This window comes from Ochlerotatus camptorhynchus, unplaced genomic scaffold (assembly GCF_037179485.1).
Source record: "Ochlerotatus camptorhynchus isolate MF236.1 unplaced genomic scaffold, CSIRO-AGI_Acam_v1.1 ptg000586l, whole genome shotgun sequence".
NCBI classification, from domain to species: Eukaryota; Metazoa; Arthropoda; class Insecta; order Diptera; family Culicidae; genus Ochlerotatus; species Ochlerotatus camptorhynchus.
Window position 1 is genome coordinate 395,826 of NW_027041066.1, and position 24,589 is coordinate 420,414.

A 24,589-nucleotide genomic window follows, 5' to 3' on the forward strand; every position below is an offset into this window, starting at 1 on the left:
ATAACTGGATATGGTTGCAAAGAAGTTTACTCAACATGAAGATGTGTTACTTGGGTAAGTGTGTACCATATGAACAAAGCGCACGCACTGAAACAATAACTTGCATCAAGTATACAAAATGTCGATAGCATGACCGAAACCGACAGGTATAATCTGCTGCCTCGCCAACAGTATAGAGCGAACTGAACCAAATTCCAGTTTATTTCCCATCTCGGTTGTTTTCCATTCTCGGATAATTATCGGTTCTCCTGGATCAGTGGCCACCCTGCATTGATAAATTGCACATATGAACCAGAACAGACGCCGATGGAATCAGATTTGAATACCTTATTGACTGGTCGAATCTGATCTGACCGCTCATATTAATTTTCACAGCTATTGACAAAACCTAAAATGAATAATCAAACAAAATGTTCACAAGTAACAAACGATTCTTCGAAGACCGACAAATCCTCCCGATGAATTTCGCACCTCTCTCTGTTACCACACTAAGGCATTCAACAACAAAGCTTCACCATCAACAAAAGCAGCCAATTTACTATACGACCTATCTTCGTTACCCAACGATGACTGGTCAAATGTTGGCCCCAGCCGTGTGATCATGCAGAGATTTACCTTTATTTACTCGAAACCAAACTCCAATCGAACTGAAAGGCACGAACCGCGCAGAAACATTCGCACCGGATCAACAGGCGGCCGAGCATGGCATTATGCAACAGAGCCTAAGCCCATGTGCAGCTCTAGGCTTCCGTCAAGACGTTAATTATCTCTCCTTCACTCTCCTTTTCAAAATGTTGTAACAACTATCGTGCGCAGGAAATCCACCGCCGTTCGAACGAATGCTCTCGAAAAAAAAAAATTACCACCTTCAGAGGGCCTTTATGGAAACTAACGACAAACAGAAACCAAACTCGCTGAACTGTGCAAAGACCGTGAAATCCAAATACAATTTGATTCCTTTGAGATGCTTTTGTGTGATAGCGATTTACGAAAATCAGTTTTGAAAACATCGAGCGATAGTTTATTCTGGGTTTAACATTTTTAGCAATCTCCATTAATTTAAGTCAACTAATTTATCATCAGCAATCAAATCATCATTCATCGGTACCGTGAACAAGAAAAGTCCCGAACTTGAACGAAAGTGAAAATGTTTGCTTGTTAGCCGGTTCTTTCTTCTGCACACGGCGGCGTCTATTTCCTTCTTAGATTGAGCGTGATGCGATGGTCCGCCAGACACTAGCCGCGAGCCGTTCGCGTGGCATAAAACGGCCACTAACGACGATAGGCACCTAGCCTACCTACCATGGTGTGCTGATGATGTTTACTACTGACGAGGACGCGACGGTGGCCGGTTGTGATGATGGAACGAACGGCTCGTTTTGTTGCATTATCGCGATAACGATTTACCTCCAATCGAAATACCACGACTACCACACGTCGTGAAAAAGCGTATGAAAGGAAAAAATAAATATAGGAAGGAAAATATACTGGTTTTAACACCGTTTACTGGCTGGTTTGCTGCTTTCGAAAGTGAATTTAATGATGCCAATGTGGCATTGGTCTCCGAAGAAAATGGAAAAAGGGGAGAACGAGCTGCCGGAAATTCGAATAAATAATAGACCGGGGAGCTCGAAATCAGAAAATTGAGCAGTAGAGTAGGTAACAAAGACAATTGGCCATTAGCGAAGCGATTAGCTAGCGTGGTCATTTGAGGGGTTGGTTTAGTAGGAAAAACTAAGTCACATGTTTCTGTATTGATTAGAAAGAAAGGCGGCACTAGTCGTCGGCATCGTAAGGTTCGTGTCTTTACGGTTATGTTTTGGATTTTTGATTACAACTCACGTTGAAGATTGAGATTTCATCATTTCGAAGCAAATTTTAAACTTGGGAGATTGTCATTAATAACATGTGAAGGTCACCAAATCTACTGGCCCTCCTTTTCCGTGTTTATGTGGATATTAGGGTGGTTCAAAATATCGACTTTGATTAACCAGCCTCAATCGATTCTAAATCAGGTCATGATAATTCTCCCAAAATTTTAATTTATTTGGAAAAAAAAATGTCTTAAAATTAATTCTGTATTTTTTCGAATTCTAAATTTATTCTTGCTGATTTATCTAAGAATAATCCTCATAATTAACCTGAAAATGAACGTGAAATTTTTCTCAGACCTCTGCATGGTTTATATTCTGAACCCATACTATTTTCCCCAGTTTTCTTGGTGTATAGAATGAAGTAAGGCAAGAGTATACTTTATATGCAGGCGGCAAAAGTCCGCAGTGGTCCGAAAGGCAGGTAAAAAAAATGATAGACCAATTATTATGAGTAGTATTGAAACCTCTACTGAATATAAGATTATTAGGTGTATTTTAAAATGTAAAAATTTAATAAAAATAGAACTATGATTTTTTTTTTATTTTTGCATATTATGGATGAAGATTGTAACCTAAGTATTCCAGTATTATGATTGGTCTATATGATAGGTATTTTATGGTAAGTTTCAACAGACGTTATATGATAGACGAAATTTTTGGGAGACCCTTTTCATTATTGAATTCGAGTAGGGTAAGAGTGCGAATGGCTTAGAATGAAGTTTGTTTCGATTTCCGATTTTGAAAAATGTTGATAAAACCTGTTTTTAATCTATAATTTGTATGCTTTAGTGCAATACCAATACCACATAAATTAATTATATCAGATATGTACGATTTAATGCTTATTTCTACCGTTAAAAAACTAAAAACTGATCAATGGAAACATATGTGTACATACAACTAATTTGTGCGTAAAGACGACGAATTAATTTTAATTTGTTATTGATTTAGAAAGCATTCATTCAAAAGTACGCAGTCAAAACCCTTTTACTTAATCAACAGTTAAGGAAAAATATCATGATTTTACAACTAGATATCCAAAAGGTATTGTGGCCAAATAGTTGAGGAATCCACTAACGGCCATAAAATAAATTGTTATGTTACGGTAAAAAAGATTCGCGAATTTTGATCCTTAATACGTACTCTTGCCCAACTTTCCTCAAAAAGATAATTTTGTTCACAAGTGTTCTTGAAAATTCTTTTTTGGAACGTTTGCTAATTATAATACTGACCAATGATCACAAATTATTCATTTCATGTGACATAAAAAAACACAACACTCTTTTATACGTTCGTAAATAAAAAAAATATGGAAATCCCTAAAGACTGTATGTTTTTAAATATATCCTGATTCTAGAAGATGACTTGCAAACTTCTATGTATTGCTAACCAATCGAGTTAGAAAGGCATATTTAGAAATGATTATACAAATCCTTTATCAAATCCTTTATAAGTAGGTGGTCCCTCTAGTAATATTATTTCCCGCATTTTGTTGTCTGGTTTGAGAATCTTTAAGCATCTGAACCAGAAATGATGGTTTTATAAGAGAAAACAAGAATTACAAGTTTCGTTTACTCTCTCTTACTTTCCAAAATTACTACTGCATTCGATAACGTGTAAATGAGCGTCTTTGACTTTGATTGCATATGAATTTGAATGTTCTGTAGAAATTTTATACTGCAAATAACCCTGACCATTTCTTGTGCTTTAACTGAACATTCAATTTCTCAATTGAAATGAAAATCTCCATCGCCAAAGCTCTAGTTAGTATTGAACTTTTTAGCTGAACGACTGTTGAGTATTCCAAAAAGTGACCGAAGGCAAGCGGTGTGAGCCGAATTTCCGCGATCAGACGTTTTTGTTTGCTATTTTTTAACCTTGTAATGATTACCGTGGGATACAAACGGTGGGGATAGGGGACCGAATTGAATGGTGTGGTACTCTTACACTCAGCCTGACCTTCAAGAATTTTATGTATTCAAGTAGGAGTATTCAAACACTTAGATGGATCCTGATATTTTAACGATAGTGTAAATGTTTACTCTTCCCTAGTGTAAATTGCATAATGCCTAGTGCAAAATATGATTATCCAGGTGGTGTTTTCTAATTTCCAGTGTTCCCAGAATTCTGCTCAGAGCTACTATGTAATTTAAATCAAAAATACTCTGGAACAAGTTTTTCCAATTCCGGGACATGTGATTTCCCGGTATTCCTTATTCCCGGGAATTATTTTTTTCATTCTCCGGGATTCTCAAAGTTCCTGGATAATTTATATACCTATGCAAATATTGCTTTCGATTCAGCTGAACCTAATTTCCTCCGTTTAAATTAATCATTAGTGTGAGATGTTGATGTTTACAGTTACAGAAAAAATGTCAATATAACATTTCAATTTATCGTCCAGAAGATTGATCGATTACCTACTTTCTTTTATTGAATTCAAGCCACTTAGATGAATCGACTACCAGATCGAATGTGTGTTAAAATCAATTTACTTGAACGTATAACTGTGGTATGCTTCAAGGCGTATCCAAATTTAATGGCAAGCCCTGTTTAGAAGATGTGACCGATTTAATATGATGTCAGTTGAACATTTTCCAGATATTCTATACAGGGCTGGTCGTAGAATTGAATCCAAGCTTCAAGCCTTACACCATTATTTTTGTATTTTTTTAAAATTATTGTTCAGAAATTCTTTCACAATACCTATGAAATTCTGCACAAAAGCACTCTGAATGTTTTCTTGGAATTCACTTGAAGTTCTCCTCAAAATTCTCTTAGAATTATCATGGCATTCAAATCAGAGCTCATTTGGAACTCTGCGAAGAGCTTCCTTGAAGTTCTCGTAGGAATTGTTTCAATTATCATCGAAATTTCCTTGGCTCCTTAAAATTCATCTCGACTAAGGAGGTCCACAAAATCACCTTGTTATATTATACCGAACTACTTTGAAAGCTATACCTAGGTTTCACTGAAGGTTGCCCACACAATTCCCGTGGAATTCGCGTCAGAACTGCCTTGGAATGATGGTCACAGCCAGGTGCCATTCGCCATCACGGTAATTATAAAAAATGTGCTTGACAAATACACTTTCTGTTATTTGTTTACCCTTGTGATGGTGCTTTTCTATAACGCGATGGCTCAATGACTGCCATTTCCTATGCATAGGTAAATCCAGTTGCACTGAAGTATATCTACCGATCAGGGATAGAGAACCGCAAAAAGCACAGGCAAGTAAACACACAAATCTGAATGTTTGCACGACAAAACTAAAGAGATGTGCAGTGATCTAAAGCTATGAGCTTGTACTTGTAAAAAATGTCGTAGCCGGAGATGAACCAGCGTCTGGCTGAAAATCTCTTCAATAAAGACAACCAACCTGTAAAAAATATGCGCTCATGCAGAATATACTCGCGAATATACTATCAACGTCACGTAACATTTTTCGATGACATTGACGGATTTCAGCACTCTAGTCAGGTATACCTCGATTTTACGGCCACGATACTTGGCACTTTCATGGCTTATTTCTTGTAATGAATAACTCAGCCACCCAAACCAACAACAACATAGAAGAGAATAGGCTGGTAATGCTGACTTGTGGGATTGATTAGTGATTTCCGATAAATAGACGAAGGAAGTGTTAAGTGCCGTGTTTGTCAAATCTAGTTATACCTGTACCTTGAATGATGACCGTGAATGTTTGTCTGCAGTGGTATTTTTTCTCTCGATCAATAATAGAATAGAGAAGGGAAAGTGAGAGGATGAGTGTATGATGAATGAATGTATGGGAAAATTAATGATAGTCGACTAAGTGAAAATGCAGGGATATACGAGTGAGTGAGTGAGTGGGTAATGCGATCCCGAGCAAAGTGCAGCATCAAATTGAATGCAAAATGAAAACATCTCTTGCTTTCAACATACCATTGAAATAATAATTTTATTTCAGTTTACACCTAGTAATAAAATATTATTTTCATTTTGCTGTACTTTTTCAGCATGATTGGAAAATTTAACGATTTTTGTTTTCAAACATGTCTAAAGACGTCTTCATTTTACTTCCATTGTGAGCAGAACTAGTACTTCGTTTGATATGTATTGAGGAATATTTTGCTCCCAATTTTATTGTTTTAACCTGAGTAATAAAACACATGAACATCATAACATCAAATTTAGTTTACAATTTGATCTCATATTCTGCTCGGCAAGGCAATGGGTATTCTCATCTAATTTATCTAAGCAACGTCGGGGTTGATCAACTAGCATTCGATTACAAAGTCTTGGTAAATAGCGATGTTTATATTGACAGATGAAATGACCCGTTAGATTAGACGAATTGACAAAACCTTCCTGATTTCAAATTAGTGTCTAATTATCATTTACCATGCTCTTCACATATTTGACAGTGTGGAAATAAATACCAGCAAAACATTTCTCTTGTATGATGCTAACGGGTCCGGCTTTCGATGGCCCAGCGCTTTTTTCATTCCTATTTCCCAATCTTTGTGTCGATTCTTTAATATTGCTTATATCATTTCGTGAAACATTTAAAGGTAATTGCTCAAGGTCGCGAATCATTTTCATCATGTGGTGTCTTATATACTGGTAAATTAACATTGAATAACAAAAAATATATATGTTCCAGCCAATACGCCTACACATTTTTATTCAGACTTCATATCAAATTTTTTTGGTAGGTATATCATTATCATTACTTTGAATAAATTCAAATGATAAATAGGGGTCTACTCGGTAATTTTTTTTAAAATGAAAAATTTCTCGACTTCCCTGTGTGTTGATTGAACTTTCCACATTATACTAATGCAAAAATGGTACTGGATTAGAAAGTTCTCAATTAACAACTGTGGAAGTGCGTGTAGAACACTAAGTTGAGAGCCGGCGTAAATTCCCAGTAGGGACGTAATAAAGCCAAAAAAGCAGAAGAAACCAATGGATAAATACTTACTGACATTATTTTGCATATTTTGAAGACATACCTGCAAGAAAAGAAAGGAAAAATCATTAAAATAAGCAGACATTCATTGAAATACACCATAAAGTTTGTTCAACCTACGGGAACCAGTGAGAAACTTTCTTCTGAAAAATGCTGTACGCCCCAAAAAACGAAACAAAAAATCGAAATCGCCCACTGGCATACATATGGATGATACTCGATTGTCCCAATTCCGGAAACAGGTTCTTCGCCTGTAACCTATCCTAACAATCGACAGCGCGCAGCTCTGTTTGGTCGTTGCTGTTGTTCAGATTATCGACAAGATTGCAAAGTTGTTGGCGAATATGCGGTACGACAAGCGAACAAAAAAAAAACGACGGGCGGAAGAAAATACTTTGCACAGACGAATGATCGAACAATTTCGAAAATAAACAACTTCATAAATAATTCGACGAAAGCGACGTGTTCGACAAGAAGGCCGTAAGTGGCCACGAGAGGAGAAAGGAAGACGACAAAAACAAAGAGAAAATCTAAGCCATTGATTTGAATCACAGCACGTGTCGTCATTTTCTCCGCAAGGTACGCTTCACAGGGAGACGAACCCTATCGCGAACGTACTTTCGATTTCATGCTGTGAATTAGAAATGGGGCTACATAAACTAATCATGACATTTCAAGTCGAGCTATTTATGCGATCACTTTGGAAGTACACGCGATCAAATTAGTATTTGCTTACGTACGTGTGAATATGCGCGGTTGTACAGCTCAATTGTCTCTAAACGTTACTTATACGCCGTGAAAAATGCATGGCCATTTATCATGGGAACAACTTATGAACGAGTACTACAATGAACGGATAAGCGGTACAAAAAGAAACTTACTTGTCTTATAGTTGAGACGCAGACGATGAAGACGAATCACGAGTTTGAATTATTAGTCAATGCGAAGTTGGTACTTATAAATAACTATGTAATGGAGAATGTCATGAATGTGATAAGATTAAATGCAATGTTGTTGCTGTATTTGCTTAATCAAATACAACAACAACATTGCATTTAATATCATCATATCTAAAGTAAATGACGACTTCGGCAATACATTTACCTGTTATCGTTATGGGGGTTGAAGGAATCTTTGAGCACTCGTGTTTTGCATATTTACATCATGTACCAGGGTATTGGCCAATATTTAGGACTGGAGGACTTGGGGACTTTGTTTACTACCTGTAGATATAAGGCAAGCACAGATAAAAATATTTGAAATTTTCCAATGCAAACTGGAGCAGGATTAAGAATGTGATATTAATTCTCTATTCACAGTGATGTATAAACATAGTTGTATACGAATGGATTATTAAATACTTTCACATACAATTAAAGTTTTAGAGAGCTGGCGATTATCAACGGTCCATTCAAATTTCCTAAAGTTGTCTATGCAGGAGTAGAGGAGGTCTAAAATCTCTTAAAACATGGTTAACATCCATATCTCTCACCCCATAGTAACGAGTTAAAATCTCATCCTCAGACAAATCCCGAATTATCCAAGACTGCTGAAAAAAGAAAACGCAAAAAATATTTTCAACCAACAAAAAAATTACATTGTAGAAGTCCATTAAAGGTTAGAGCAGAGTACCTGTCAAGGAATAAAATGATGTTGAAAATCAATCTCTAGCTTGAATTTTTGTTAACAGTATATTGTAGAGACAGAATATATAAAACATCAAACTTAGCAACTTTGCATAGTCAATTTCAAATATTTCTCCATTTGTCTTAATTGCTAGCCGCCTTCGTCGTAAAAACGCCTCACAGTCCATGAGCCCTGGCTAAGAATTGAATTTTCAAGCATTGGTTTCTTTATACTTACTGTTTTATGGTGCGTAAGATAAATTTTTCATTGCTTCCAAGAAATTTCAGCTTATTGAAGATGGTATGCGGCTAATAGTACTTCAGAAAAGGATTTATAACAAGCTCCCCACGGCTGCCTGAAATCGGAAACGACTCAAATTTCTAAGCAAACTTCTAAGCCATGTTGACATTTTATAATAATAATATTTAAACATCCATTGGGAATTATAAACATGTAAAACCATTGACTGTTATTCTGATTCCCCCCCGGTAAATGGAACCCTGCCCGTAATATCTAAAACAGCAACAAAGATTGTAAAATTTTGCAACCGTTGAAGCATATAAAAAACATTTTGCACTAGAAAGTGAAACTGAAATCATCCGCATGCGAGCGGTCACGGTGAGAGGTAACTATGATGGTGCCACTAATTGATTGGGAATACAGATAAAACAAGTTTTGTCCAACCGGAAACCTTCTCTGACGATTGAAAAAAAAAACAATCATTATCTAACCTTCAACACAAAAGCCAGCGCGATTTGATAATGATCGTAGGGAATTTAAAAAAAATTCACGAAAATGTGTAACCTGCCAGCTGCATTATCCACTTTCAAGGACATAATCATTGGGGAAGACGGAATAAGAACACCCTGAGGGATAAGACGAATCACATCCAGTTCTATAATAAATCACCAAAAAACATCAGAACGCACCTGAATTTTAAACTTCCCCTTTACCCAGACTTTTTTGAGAGTTGTCGATGAAGCAACCCTGTTCAAAACCGTAAAAAATGCAAGAATGGATGAAAAATGTGTAAGAATTTTAAGACATACATTAAAACAGTCGAATTTCATAGAAATTCTTAAATCTAAAATTACCTAACCTTTCCAGTTCCAGAGATCCATTGAAAGGGTATATTCAATAAAAATGGCACACAGCTAAAACTTTGTAACTATTATACCAAGTAACTTTAAATTAGAGAAGATAGCACTTGTTTAGAGAGTACTGAACAAGTAAAACATGTGCCATGATTCAAATATCAGCTTTGACTTGGGGTTGATTAAAACGTGGTCGTAAAAATTTGTACAGTGTCGAAAAAGTACATTTAACTAAATTTTATAAATTATTTCCATTTCTTGTTCAATTTATTATTATGAATCTTGTAAGTGTGATATAAACTGCTGTTTTTATTTGACGTGCATTTGTTTGAAGGGGTTTAAATTGTTTAAAGCAAAATGAGCCGAGATTTTGAAGTGGTATTTCTGACCAAATACACAATATTTTGAAAGTCAAAAGCAACAATGACGAATATCCTTGCATAGACGCTGATTTCAAATTTGAGACTGTACACAATTTTTTTTAGAGAGCATGTTGTTCTCATGACTATTACTCCAGATGCGCCCGTCTCAGACCTTCATTAAAATTACATGTGTACGGTATGGACTAAAAAATCTTCACAGAAAATTTGGTCTAATAGTTAAAATATTACAGCTGCTTATGTGTGTGCCATTTTTAGATAGTTAGTTTTGTTTATTAAAGATGCTTTCAGCCTTCAAGGAGCCATTTTTAACGAATACACCCTTTAGTTCTTGATAAAGAGGTTTGGAAACCTACCGTTTCATTACTTTATTTTTATTATGTGCACAAAGAAGTCGAGAAAATATACATCCCAAAAAGATCCTACCAAACATAACTTCTACAGGTATGCTCCCTGAATTTTGGTGATGCTTGACAAATTTGTCACACACATACTTACTTGCATAATTTGTATAATTTTGGAAAAGTATAATTCTGTACATTATATATGCTGAAAAATAAAAAAGGATTGTAAATATTCAACACAATTATTTAACATAACATAACATAACATTCACATCTGAATAAAAATAAAACAATCATTATTTCCATTAAAATTTCGGGAATGATGCCTTCAAACATTTTATCAGTAGATAAAAAAAACTTAAATAATGCCTCAGAATTTTTCAACATTTGCATAGATACTTCCGTGCCACATATTACTTAATGATATTACCATCCCATAACCATCCTAACCGAATATTTCTAACCATTATATTTCTCCTTACAACCAAATTGCATCTCATTTCACATGTCATGTCCACTCATAACATCCATCATAATCTACCGAACCGTTTCCCTGACCATGAACCGATCTTTCAATCATGAATCCTTCATAATTTCAGCTAACACCCCCTCATACGCACCCACTCAAAGAACCGAAAAAAACGATCGCTCGCTATAACAACCACGAGTCATATCACAGCTCGCACGAGAGACCAATCAGCGCCGGGGCTCTGTCTGATCTGTAAAAGCGAAGGGTGAGTGGCACTTTGGCGAACTATTCAGCCCGGATGTTCAGACCAGGACTAGAGAGCGTGCTCGTTGGATGACATATCAGATAACAGCAGCATTGACGGTGTCAGTAGCACTGCATTGAGAACCTGAGACCAATATTGACATCTTCAAAACACAGACCAACGACCACCGAAAGGACATAGCATACCAAGCACTAAGTCTCGCACCTCCAGTAGCATAGTGTACTATACTTATACTGCAATCATATCACCCTCCCACCTGGCACTACTTTGCTACTTAGAGAGTACTACTACCTGTCAGCACTTGTTGTAGAGAGGTGTGCACAAACACGCAAGTGTAAACCTGCAGATCCAGAAGAGCATCGTCAGCTCCACAAACATCCATGCCTTTCAATATAGCGGACTTTCGTGTGAGTTGAGTGAGTGGTGTTTTCTTTTCTTGTCTTCTATCAAGGACGGTGGATGGCCTCTAAACCTTTTTTTACTCTATCCTATAGCCTGTTTTGCGTGAAGTACTCTGTATGCTTAATTTGATAATAAAACCTTTGTTGAAAGAATTGTTCTTATAAAACGGGAAAATGTAAACTTTCAGGTGTGATGAAAAAAAATTATCGAAAAATATATATTTATCGTGTGAATACTGTCTCATTTGTGCCTTTTACGTACTTATCAACACGAAAAACGAATTTTTGTATGTAGAGTAATGTGGGAAAAAAGTTTGTTTTGAGATTTTCGAAGCCCGTGCAAAATAAAACTTAACGTTTTCACACTTGTTTGGAAGATCTTTTAAAGACAGACTTTTCCTGAAAAAAATCCCAAAAATTGTGATGTTTTCGAGGTGCAATAGGCAAAAGTGTGTATCAAGTTGAACAAGAGCACCTCAATAGCAAAGGGATAATTTTATTTGAGGGCATGAATACGTTTCTCTTGAGGTTGTTGTTAGGAGTATCAGGATTTTGATAAGTCATCAGGAATCTGGAATTGCCTATAGTGGGGCAAAAGTTCGAGTGTTCCAAACCCACGACATCATCGAAAAAATCGTTGTTGCAACGGTTGAACTTAGAATTCATCAAAGCTCTGTAAGAGAAAGTTGTTAGCCTTGATCCTGTATATGGAATTTGTTTGATTCCAAATGCTTGAAGTTAAGAAATAATTTAATGTTGTCAACTAACGTCGAACTTTTGCTCCACCTTTTTCTATGTAGATATGTTTTTTGTAGTAACTAGAAAAGCTTGAAAAGCCTGGCCGGTGTGTCCCCTTTCCCCTAGCACAGTTTAGGACTCTTATAAGCTGTTTACACTTATGCTAGTTCACTAGCTCAACCAGCTCAACCAACCTCTGAATTCCAGTTGTTCCTGAAATCTCATGCTGGTAGATACTGACACCCTGTTTACATTATGCTGATTACTTTTTAGTACAGCTCTAGTACACTACCACTAGTGAACCAGCGTAGGCTCTAGGGTGCTAGTTCGTCTGCTGGGGTCTGTGCTTATGTACCTCTCTTTAGTTCAGCTAGCCGGCCTTGCTAATGCGATGATCGTCTCTCCACTTCCGCTGCAGCTCTGTCAGTATTTGTAACTATTATAGTCAGTAGGCAACTCCCTTCACACTGCCTCCAATCTTGGACAGTCGAAGACTATGTGATCTGGTGTTTCTTCCACATGTTCACTCTCCGGACAGAGTTGTGACCTTGCCTGTCTGAGCCGATATAGGTAATTCACGTCAGGTGTAGGTTGACATCTCTGTGCATTCTGTTAACCCAGATCGAGAGATTCGGTATTAGCCTATGAGTTCATCTGCCGTTCACCTCTGTACCACAGCTGCCATCTGGTCATCGAATCCGCTCTCACAATTTTTCATATTTCTCAGGTTTCATTCCGCTTGTAGCACACCCAAGGTGATACCGATGTAGATCATTCAAACTATGACGTAAACTGTGTCCAATTAGATGGCCTTGTACGTGCTCTCAATCTGCTATAAGCCTGAACGTTCGGTTTAGCTTCACTTGATCCGGCTTGGTTTCCAGCGCTTTAACCCAGGTTGGACATCCATTCCTAAATATCGACGAAGATACGCAGGCCAGATGACACCTCTTACTACTGCTTGACCCAGAGCTGTTCGGTATGATTCGAGCTACCACCATTTATTAATGAATTTATTTATTATGGCCTTCGCTGCCTTTTCGTAAGCCGGTCGACGATCATCACTCGCAGGTATTTCATAACGCCCTTGGAGGCTATGGCTAGATCCCCGACGATTACACTTGCCTGCTGTACCGCTTTGCAGCTACTGACCAATAGCAATTCCGTTTTATGGTGGGTTATTTGAAGTTTCGCCCCTTGTGTCCAGTTTCCAATCGTTTCAATTGCCTCGGTTGCCAGAATTTATACTTCTTCTCGCGCCTTGACTGTTACCATTAAAACGACGTCATCTGCAAAGTCAACGGACTCGACACCTTTGGGCAGCTTAAGCGTCAGCAAACCGTTCCACAGCGTTGGACAAAGGATGGACCCTAGTGGAACACCTGAAGTGATCCTAATCGATCTCTACCCCATGTCTGTGTCGTAGACCAGTACCCGGTTCTGGAAGTAACTCTTGAGGATCCTGCAAAGGTTGTCATTCTGGGCAACACTTCAGCATTGACTGCCCAGCTAGAGTTTTTGAATGCGTTTTTTACGATAATCGTTATCACGGTGCAATATCGCTTTCCTCTTCGTTTTGTTTTGACGACTTCTCGACTCTTTCGTTCACTGTCCGCATTGCTTTCACCGTACACAGGCTTTTGCATACAATATTTGCAACATATCATGAAATTTCTCAGAACTTTACACGATTTGTGATGTGACGCTCCTTTTATGTGCCTCACATTGAACATAAATTAACACTACTTTTTCGAACTGTGTAGGTATTCCTTTCGGAAATCCGAACTTCATATTCGTAAAAGGAAAGTGTCCTTCATTTAGACATTTCTGCAGCACCACCCTGAAAAGGTTCGAAAACGATTAGATTAGAGTTCTTTCCCCGTAATTTCACTACTGTTCATTTTATTATTTTAAAATCAAATCTAAAACATCTAAATGTAATTCAAAGTGAGTGACAGTGATTATAAAAGTAACCTATGTAAATTGAATCAGATTTGCTTCGAATTTGGGTGGTCACGAATTCCATTACCGACCCGATTGACATAGTTTACTTTATCTATCACTCCCACTCACATTAAGCCGCATTTGGATGCTTAAGGCTTTTTAGATATGATTTTAAAATAAAAATTCAATCAGTGGCGAAATTACCGGTGAATAACCCTAGCCTTCCGGCTCTCAGAACGCTTCTCCTGGCCCTGAGACAAATTACACGGAAGGTGCTGAGTTTCTCTTTCCACCAGTATGCTGGGCGCCGTCTCTTTTTTGGGTCTTTGTTCCTCGACATGGTTGTGTCACATGCCTTCGCTGACATTTCTGTCAACTCGTCCACGATTCTCGGGGCCACTGTCTGCACGGAGAGCTTCGACAAAGTGAATCTCATCGTAAGCCTTCGTCTTCCACTTCAGCTTGTGGTTCTTGTCCTCCACACTGCCACAGGTTCTCTCCAGCACACGTTTTCGTCGAAAGTGACGTCGATAATGGATTCCCGAGCGCCTCTGCGGAAAGTTTTGATGATTCCTTCCAGACTGACTCCCAGCTTTACCAGAGCTTCCACTATACTATACTTTCAATCACTGCACCAAATTGGAGGCAACAATCACCGAATGAAAGGTACTGTGATCCCATAGAACGGAACGGCCGGAACAAGTTCCAGTGAATACGGGCCTTGATACCAGATTGACACATCATTTCACATGATACATTTGAAAACAAGCAGCACATTGGCTACATCTGGACATAATTCAGGTACCCCCGAGGAAGTGGTCAAAATCATCATGAAACAAATCCTGTTATGCGACAGCTCAAACCACATTAGCGTTTGAAAACTAGATAAATAAGAGTCATAGTGAGTGCTCTGGACCGGGTACACGACGTTAGGCATACGGACGTTAGGCATAATGTACGGTAGGCATAATGGACGTTAGGCATAAAGGACGTTAGGCATAATAGACTTTAGGCATAATCTACCCGATGAATTCCAGAAGGATGATAATGGGGACCGTGTATTGATTGCTGACTTCGGTGACAATAATGAAAGAGCCTTAATTTTTGGAACTCATGAAAACTTGCGACGTCTTGGACAGGCAAAGTGTTGGGTTACATATGGTACGTTTGCCACAGTTCCTTGTTTGTTTCGGCAACTCGTCACTGTTCATGGAGGTATCGCTCCCTCACATCAGCAATCGTTTCTGCTAGTATTCATTCTGATGATAACAAAAACTTAATCGTTGTATCGAAAAGTATGGGAGTAAATCCTGGAAGCATCAAATATGTTTTTGTTATTGAATGAAAAACCACAGAATTCACCATTCTTCATTTCATGAGCTGTTCTATGGCATCATCTTTTATTCAACCTTAGCTGTTTTTTTTTGTTATTGAATGATAAATCACAGAATTCACCATTATTTATTTCATGAGCTATTCTTTAAGGAAAACCTTTTCTTCTTTGACATTTCCAGAGAACTTCGAGATTATGGCGTAATTGCTTTTGTAAACAAACACTTCATTTGACGATTTCTCGCGAATTAAAGCTCAATCTCAAAAACTAACAACACAAACAGGCAGATGAATGGTTCCTCTATCATTTGGTATAGTTTGTTCACGAGATTTTTCTTTTATTCGCGATCAGCGATTGACATGTCTGTTTACAAAAGCAATTACGCCCAAATCTCAAAGTTTCCCGGACTTGCAATATGTGTGTAAGAATATATTACAACAAATGTGTGCTTTATTATTTCTATATGCGATTGATTTCAAGATGTTTGTCAAGAACTATGCTGAGTTTTGTTGCCAGATTACCTAACCGCTATCGCTACTAATCTTGAATCTAAGTAAATATGTAGTTACGTCACTTATGATATGATAAATAATGGATTTCATTGTTTACCATGCTCGAAACAGTTTTCTAGAGTTGCACAGCAGCAAGGTATTTTATGCCTAACGTCCATTATGCCTAACGTATATTATGCCAAACGTCCAATATGGCTAATGACTTTATGCCTAACGCCCATTATGCCTAACGTCCGTATGCTTAACGTATTTATGCCTAATGGGGTACACTCCTCTGGACCAGTGCTGGTAAATATCATGTCCGTCCTGTGAGAATGATAAATCAGGTCCTATCACTTTCATGAGACGAAACTATATTTCATGAGCATTCCTGTCATTTTTCAATGACGAAGCTATCATGAGAATAATTGTCGATTTTTTCGGAAACCAAATTACTAGTACATTTAGATGAATTACCACAACCAATAGTATGTATTCAAGAAAGTGAAAATATTTTAAACCTTTATGAAGCACAAGTAACAATTACATTAATAAATGAGCTCGATGTTATATTTTTAACAACACTGTTACATTCAAAGTGTTTTTATGTTACTTCGTACCTGAAGTTTTTCGATTCTCAGACTTGGTTGGAAATGTTATCTAATATGAAACTTTAGTGTGATAATTTATTAGCTAGATAATGGTCTGAAGAGGGTAGGTTGATAGTTCTGCTAGAGTACGGCAGTATGAAAATTGAATAGAAGTTGAAAATGAGCGAAGGGCCATTAATGCGACAGTCTAGTCAAACGCACACTTTTTATAATTAACTCATACATTAATGGATGAGAAGACTTGAAGTATTTCTTCAAATCTATAGCCAAAAAAGTGCGCGTTTGACTTGCTGATATACTGTCTGCGACTGTGGAATAGTTATAGCGACGTTTCATCACTGCCTAAAGCCCTACGTTGCCGAAAGCATTTCCAGTCGGTGGTGTGTTATAATGCAAGTCAAACGCTCCCTTTTTTGCCTGTAGATCTGAAGAAATACTTCATGTCTCCTCATCCATTAATGTACGAGTTAGGTGAAGAAGTGTGCGTTTAGTACTGTCGCATTAATGGCCCTTCGCTCATTTTCAACTTCTATTCAATTTACATACTGCCGTACTCTAGCGGAACTATCTACCTACCCTCTTCAGACCATTCTCTAGCTAGTAAATTATCACACTAAAGCTTCATGTTAGATAGCCTTTCCAACAAACTGTGAAAAACACTGTCACGTTCTGTCAATGTGAGAAAACGCCTAAATGTATCTCCTATTTATGTACAGGTATGATTATGTGCATAATCATTTTAAGAATACGTTGTTAGTATTATTTAATTTAATCAACAGTAATGCTGCACACGGTAACATTTATATTTACTGTGATGGAATGTGTATTAAATGAGGACGTATTTCAAAGAACTTATGCGTTTTTTCGTCATGTAAATTCAAGTACAGTGTCCCTGATAGGTGGATTAGTTTTCATCTCCTATGTTTTAAACAGGGTTTTTCCACATTCTGTGTTAGGTACTCGATTTAAAAATCATAAAAATTCAAATCCAAGTCATGGCTAAAAATCTTCTAAATAAAGAATTTAAAAAAAATCATGGCAAATAATCAAACCATGTCACAATACATGGTTTGATTATTTGCCATGAGTTGGATTTAACAACTATGATTTCTCTGGCCATAGAGTATCATAGTACATGTCACACAATACACAAATTCATGCATTGGTTGGCATAGAAGCTTTCAATTAACAACTGTGCAAGTGCATTTAGAACACTAAGTTGGGAGCTGGTAAAACGCTCGAAAAAGAAAAGTAAACATCCTAGAAGAAGATCAATGTGATTCCCAAATTCAGCGGAAAGTTGAAAAATCGACCACTTGTCACATTGCAATGTATAATATTTTAACATTTTCTAAATTTTGCTATAATTTTTGTTTGGACTGATAAACAAGTTGAATCATAGCACACAATTTAAATTTGATGACCACAAATGTTGGTGTAGCGAGCTCTCAACTTAATATGATGTTTTCCGGCCTCACTTCCACCTCAATTTTAAGGTCGAGAAAACGCATATTTGAAACAAATGTATCAGTAGTGTTGCAATTTTTTTTATATATTTTTGCCGAAAAAAGATTATTGTCTATTTGCTTACTGGACTGAAAAATACATACTCCCTCGTAACGAAAAAAAAAGCTGTGTCATTTACTAAATATGATAGTTGAGCAAAATTAAAATCCCCCAGAAATCAATTCACTTGAACGGTCCAGTAAGCAGATAGCCAAAATTTTTGTTCAGCAAAAATAATCTACCAGGGTGGCCAATGCATTGAGGCTTTTAAAATCCCTGTTATTTCTCAGTTGTCTAACATAGGTTTCCCGGTTTAATGGAAACAACTATATATTGTTAAATATCCCAAGTAACGTTACAAGTGTTATCAAAGTTTTAAAGATCGAGTCTAAATCATGGTCAACAACAGTATGATAGAACCAAAATTGTTATTTGAGACAAAGATTATTATTTCGGATATTTTTTTCCCATAGCAGTGCAGTCTGTAGTGCTGAGATTTAAATACGTAATTTTCAAAGGATTTCAGAAGAGAATTACAAGTAAATTCCAAGTATAATTTTTGGATTTCTTTTAGAAGAATCTCAACGTTGATTTTAGAAGAAATACAAATAGATTATGGGGAGAATTTAAAGGGAATTCCAACAGAATGCCTTACTAAGCAATATTTCAAGGGAATTTCCAAGAGAAAAAAAAATCAGAAAAAAATCCTCAATAGGTCTGTTTAGATTTCCAAGATAATTCTGAGATGAATTCCAAGGAAATTCTTAGCAATATTTCAGAGATTTATTTAAAAAGGGTAAGTTTTACAGATAATTATGGAGAGCATTTTATAGGAATTATCGCGAGAATTATTGAGAGTACTAAGATAATTATAAAGTGACTTCAAAGAATTAACTAGATGGGATTCCTAAAGAGGTATTTAGATGAATTATAAGATTATTATGGTATGAAATTTCAAGTGAATGCCAGAAGGAATTCTAATATGATTCTGGGTAATCCTGAAAGCCACTTTGAAGACATCTTGAGGTGAATCTAAGGAAAGTCTTGAGAAAAGTCCATAGATTTCCTATCAAGAATTATATCTGATATAAATCTTGAAATTTTTAAGTAATTCAAACATTGAAAATTTGTAATAATAATGTGGCACAGAAATTTGTTTTTTTTTTTAATTTTAAGACCACCAACAGCTGTAAAGATTTTATGCTAACAAAAAAATGATCCCGGCCTTAGTAAACTCTTCAAAAAGTAAAGCCTGACTCGTACATCACACAAAACGAAATGCTTGAGACTATAAGGACTTTTATTTTCTATCCCAGGCTATGGAAAATGAAGGCGATAAGTGTTTCATCTCTGAAAAGAACAAGTCAGTTTGCATACACAGAACAGAACATAAAACAGAGGGAAAAGGTACAAGCTAACAAGTTATCAGAATCAATAAAAAATATGTTTAAACATATTTTGAAATTGCAATCAAATTCCCGGTTATTTCCAGGACTTTTTTTCAGTTGGTTTCGATTCCCGGTTAAATCCCACTTCTCTCGGTTATTCCGGTTGAGTGGCCACCCTGATCTTAAGTCCCCCTACAATTATGGACCACTTCCATTTTGAGTTAATCAAATGTAAGTGTTCCTTAATTGTGGAGGGACTAAAAAAAATATTCTAAAAAACTAATCTGCTTGCAAAAACGGCAAACAATTGTATGGGCCATTCAGCATTTCTTGAAATAAATGGCCCATAAACTACTTCTTAACCAAAGAAATCAAGTTTCTCGATACAAATCAACGCAAAACTTTGTTAAACTGCAAACATATGGTATTGAGCTTTTTTTTATTTTGGTTCTTTCGGTTTTATATGCTTAAATTATATGTAAGTATGCTTGAATAATATTTTCATTTTTTTACAATTTAAAAATTTTAACTGTCGGAACATTTGAGTAGTGAACGGATATCTGTAAAACTTGTTATGACCCTCAACGACAACGACCCTCTTTTAATTGGATTATAAATAATACTTCAACTATTATTTAAAATAATTCTCAGCTCTCAAATATGTTGCCCGTAATCTGCTTACGATAGAAAATTGCATTGGGAAAAACAAAGCTTTCGAGAAAAAAGAAACATTCTGTCAAAGAATCATAAAATTTGAAAAGAAAGAAGCTTCCCAAGTGAGTATCGCCAAATTAACCTAGCTATTTTTCAATCTCTCTCTAATTGACAGTAAGCAGTGAAATGCAGACGGTAATTAAACTGAAAGTGCCGATGCTACTAAGTAATGTATCAAAACATAGGAAATCTAACTGGCACAGCGGTAGGAATTGACGAACACTGGCAGCAGAAATGAAAAATATACATATATAAAGCAATGAAACGCATGCCACATGCCAACGTAATTGCATCCGACACATCACACGGCAGCGGGTACTTAGACAGAAGGGGGAAGCATAAGCCGAAAGCCACAGCCTCGTGGCCACCACCTTGAACATGAATACCAACTAATGTCTCGTTTTAGTAACGCTTGGGGCGGCGCTTGGGCACGCGCTTAAGGTGCTGCTGCTGGCTTCTAGTCCGTCAGTTTAATTTTGCCGTGTGCATTTTTACGAGCTAAGCAAGTGACCTGTCGCCCCGTCGTCATAGGTTTATGCTACAAACAGGTGTTTTATCGCTGAATATATCATAATATTTGTGTGATACGACAGCTTCACGTCTTTAAAACGAGCACAAACTTTTTGTCGTTTAACTTTTTTTTTTTGGTCCGTAGAAGTGTCGTAGCAGACATTGAACTTCAGGCTCATTGCCGACGTAAGTGTGCAAAAGTTAAAGGAAAATATCCCACTTGCCAAAAGCGATAAAGTTGAATAAAGCATTGGGTGATTAAGGTGGCAAATTGTATGAACACTCTTGCACCTGCAATTTTTTTTACAGTTATTCGGGAAAAAAGAGTCTGAATCACACCGCACGCTGATGAAAAGTGTGTCACTGACATCCCATTCCAGACAGACAGCACACAACAAGAAGAGTACATATATGTAATGCGGTAGGAGATTTTATTGGAATTGGAGTGACCGTTTTTTTTTAAATATTATTTATAAATAACCTGTTCAATAAGGTACGACACGACTAAACGAAATGCTAATCGATTTCTTTATGTTTCACTTTCAGAGTTTCAATAAAATGGGCCAGGAGAAATCACTGCCCTCCAGATGTACTTCCGCACATGACTATCGGCATCACCACCACCATCACCATCACCACCACCACACAACGTCCTTGGCTTCTTCAACAGGATCCAAATCTTCCGGTGCGCCTTCCCGCTCTCCTTCGACTGCTTCGACGACCTCTTCGGCTTCGTCTGCTTCCGCAGCATCCTCGTACAAGAGTGTTGAACGCCAAACGAAATACCTAAACGAGCACTTGTACATCAAGTCCTACCTGGACATAGAAGAAGAAGATCGAAACGCAAAATTACTTTTCCAAAAAGTGCGACCCGGTGGAATACGCAATTATACACCGAAAATTCTCTCCGAAAACAACAAAAAAGATCTTGATGTATGGATATAGCAGCCCGGCAACCCGCACGTTCGCTGAAACTATCACCAGAATAGAAGCTGCTTATAAGAATACTAACAACCGTATAAACGACTCTTTCTCTCTTTATTGCCGGCCTTGTCAAATCTTTCCCATCGCTATACCATTCTAAACAATTTTTTGGCAGACCTGCTTGCAATACTAGTTCTCTCGTGCAATGGCTCTTGGACTCGCTTCTGTAGCGGCAGTAGCTGGAGGACTCACGCACACCCCGATAGCACTACTGACTCTCATACCACTTATAGCTGTAGGAGTCAATTACTATAGATACCAAAGTGTGGATCCGGAATCGAGCCCCATCGACCAACAAACAGTAACAATAGCGCTATCAACTCACACAAGGGTTACGACTAATGCAATTCTAATCTTTATTTACTTTTAGCTAAGACCCTACTATGACTTTATTGTCATTGGCGCCGGATCTGCTGGTGCCGTCATGGCTTCACGACTCACAGAGATAGGAGACTGGTCTGTGCTACTACTGGAGGCAGGTGGCGACGAGACGGAAGTGACCGACGTTCCGTCGCTGGCCGGTTATCTACAGTTGACGGAATTTGACTGGAAGTATCAAACGGTACCGCCAGGAGATCGGCGGTACTGTCAGGCAATGATAGGCGATCGATGTAATTGGCCTAGAGGAAAAGTTATGGGAGGATCAAGTGTGCTAAACGCAATGGTATATGTTAGAGGTAATCGAAGGGATTACGATAGCTGGCTAGAGCAAGGGAACATAGGATGGGGGTATGAAAACGTCCTACCATATTTTATCAAATCGGAGGACAATCGAAATCCTTACATGGCACGGTCGCCATATCATGGAGTTGGAGGATATCTAACAGTACAGGAAGCACCGTGGAGAACACCATTATCGATAGCGTTCGTTAAAGCCGGCCAAGAAATGGGTTATGAAAACAGGGATATCAATGGAGAGGAACAAACCGGCTTCATGCTGCTTCAGGCAACGATGAGGCGAGGTAGCCGCTGTAGTACTTCTAAAGCATTCCTACGACCGGTGCGGCTACGAAATAATCTCCACACAGCAATGCATGCCCATGTTACACGCATACTTTTTGACAGAAATAATCGAGCATATGGCGTTGAATATTCTCGCCACGGCAAAAGGCAGCTGGTTTTTGCCAAAAAGGAAATCATACTTTCGGCGGGAGCGTTGAACACTCCCCAAATATTGATGCTGAGTGGCGTTGGACCGACCGAGCATCTGGCCGAGTATGGAATTCCAGTGTTGTCAGATCTTCCTGTTGGTGACAACATGCAGGATCACGTTGGCCTAGGCGGCTTAACCTTCCTCGTGGATGAACCAGTGACGGTAAAGACATCTCGCTTCACTACTTTGCCAGTTGCATTTGATTACATTTTCAACGAAAGAGGTCCGATGACATTCCCGGGAATTGAAGGACTGGCATTCGTCAACACCAAATATGCCGATCCATCTGGACAATGGCCTGATATTCAATTCCACTTTGGACCAAGCTCGGTGAATTCGGATGGTGGACAAAACATCCGCAAAATCCTGAATCTTCGTGATGGGTTCTACAATACGGTTTACAAACCCATACAAAATGCAGAGACCTGGACAATCCTACCTCTCCTATTGCGACCGAAAAGTACTGGCTGGGTACGATTGAGGTCACGAAATCCGTTCGTGCCTCCTGCTCTCGAACCAAACTACTTCGAGCATCCAGAGGATGTTGCGGTTCTAGTTGAAGGTATCAAAATAGCGATCAATGTATCGTACACCCAGGCATTCCAGCGCTTCGGGTCGCGACCGCACAAAATTCCGCTGCCAGGCTGTCGGCATTTGCCATTCATGTCCGACGAGTACTGGGCGTGCTGCATAAAACAGTTTACTTTCACTATTTACCATCCTGTTGGGACAGCTAAAATGGGACCAAGTTGGGATCCCAGTGCAGTGGTCGATGCCCGATTACGGGTGTACGGAGTTTCCGGATTGAGAGTAGTAGATGCTAGCATAATGCCAACGATCATCAGCGGCAACCCCAACGCACCGGTTATCATGATCGCTGAAAAGGCGGCCGATATGATCAAACAGGACTGGGGTCGTTGGTGACAGTGAGGACCATCGAAGAAAATTCACATGTGCCTAACATTTTTCGACAAACCCGTGAAAAATTGTGTACTTAAACAAGAAGATTTTCTTATGTGATATTATAGCTCAACGAAGGACACACAAAATATCAATTATAACTGCGGTGAGCTCAAAACGCATAACAATCAAGAGAGAACGCCGAGAGAATATAGTTTAATCAATTCCTACTAGTCAGCACTTACGAATTAAGTGATCGAAGTGTTACTGAATGCAGAATTTGAGGAAATAGGAAAATTTGTCTTAAAATTTTGCATTGCTAAAGGTTTTTGTTTTAAAAAATGCTGTTATAGGACAATGAATGACGTAAAGGTATTTCCTATTTAAGAAGAAACTCATGCATGAGTGATCCAGCAGCGAACTGTCGCCTGGGAAATGCAACATGAAATTTGGTGTAAAAATAATTGCAAGTGGAAACTGTTCAAGTTCCAACGGATGAAAAACGTTACCAGTAATAAAACGTGAAGATAATATGCTAATCGATGGTTTAATAATAAAAACAATATCACAATACCATGAGCAAAGTAGCCACTGAATTTATGAAATTAAATTCCCGATTTTTCTCGGGTTCCGAAAATATATTTGCTGGTGCCATATAATGTGGTGATTTATATCAGAAATTGATGTTACTGAACAAAACGGTACTGTATTTTATTTTAAATTCAGAAAATCGGAGATCTAGGTACATTGAAAAACAAAGTTGCAAATTTATAAGATTACAAGACCGCAACAAATTGTCAAATTGTCAGATGCTCAGATATTTTTTAAAGACTAAAATTTGACATTATCTTTAAAGTCTCAGAATTTTGAATGACTATTATTCGATGGCCGCATTGATATATTGGGTTTA

General features: G+C 37.8%; 1 protein-coding gene across 3 annotated transcripts in view; it reads left to right on the forward strand.

The window, feature by feature from the left end:
* LOC135713834 (glucose dehydrogenase [FAD, quinone]-like) overlaps positions 1 to 24,212 on the forward strand; it is a 35,875-nt gene extending 11,663 nt beyond the window's left edge. Inside the window, exons 1-3 of one of the 3 annotated variants that reach the window (XM_065237072.1) lie at positions 11,114 to 11,422; positions 21,189 to 21,927; positions 21,997 to 24,212. In XM_065237072.1, the coding sequence (XP_065093144.1) occupies positions 21,772 to 21,927; positions 21,997 to 23,703 (1,863 nt within the window). In that variant the 5' untranslated portion in view covers positions 11,114 to 11,422; positions 21,189 to 21,771 and the 3' untranslated portion in view covers positions 23,704 to 24,212. Of the gene's footprint in view, positions 1 to 11,113; positions 11,423 to 21,188; positions 21,928 to 21,996 lie in introns of those variants that run through there. The other 2 variants (XM_065237071.1, XM_065237070.1) reach the window with 2 other exon arrangements.
* The last annotated feature ends 377 nt before the right edge of the window (positions 24,213 to 24,589 follow it).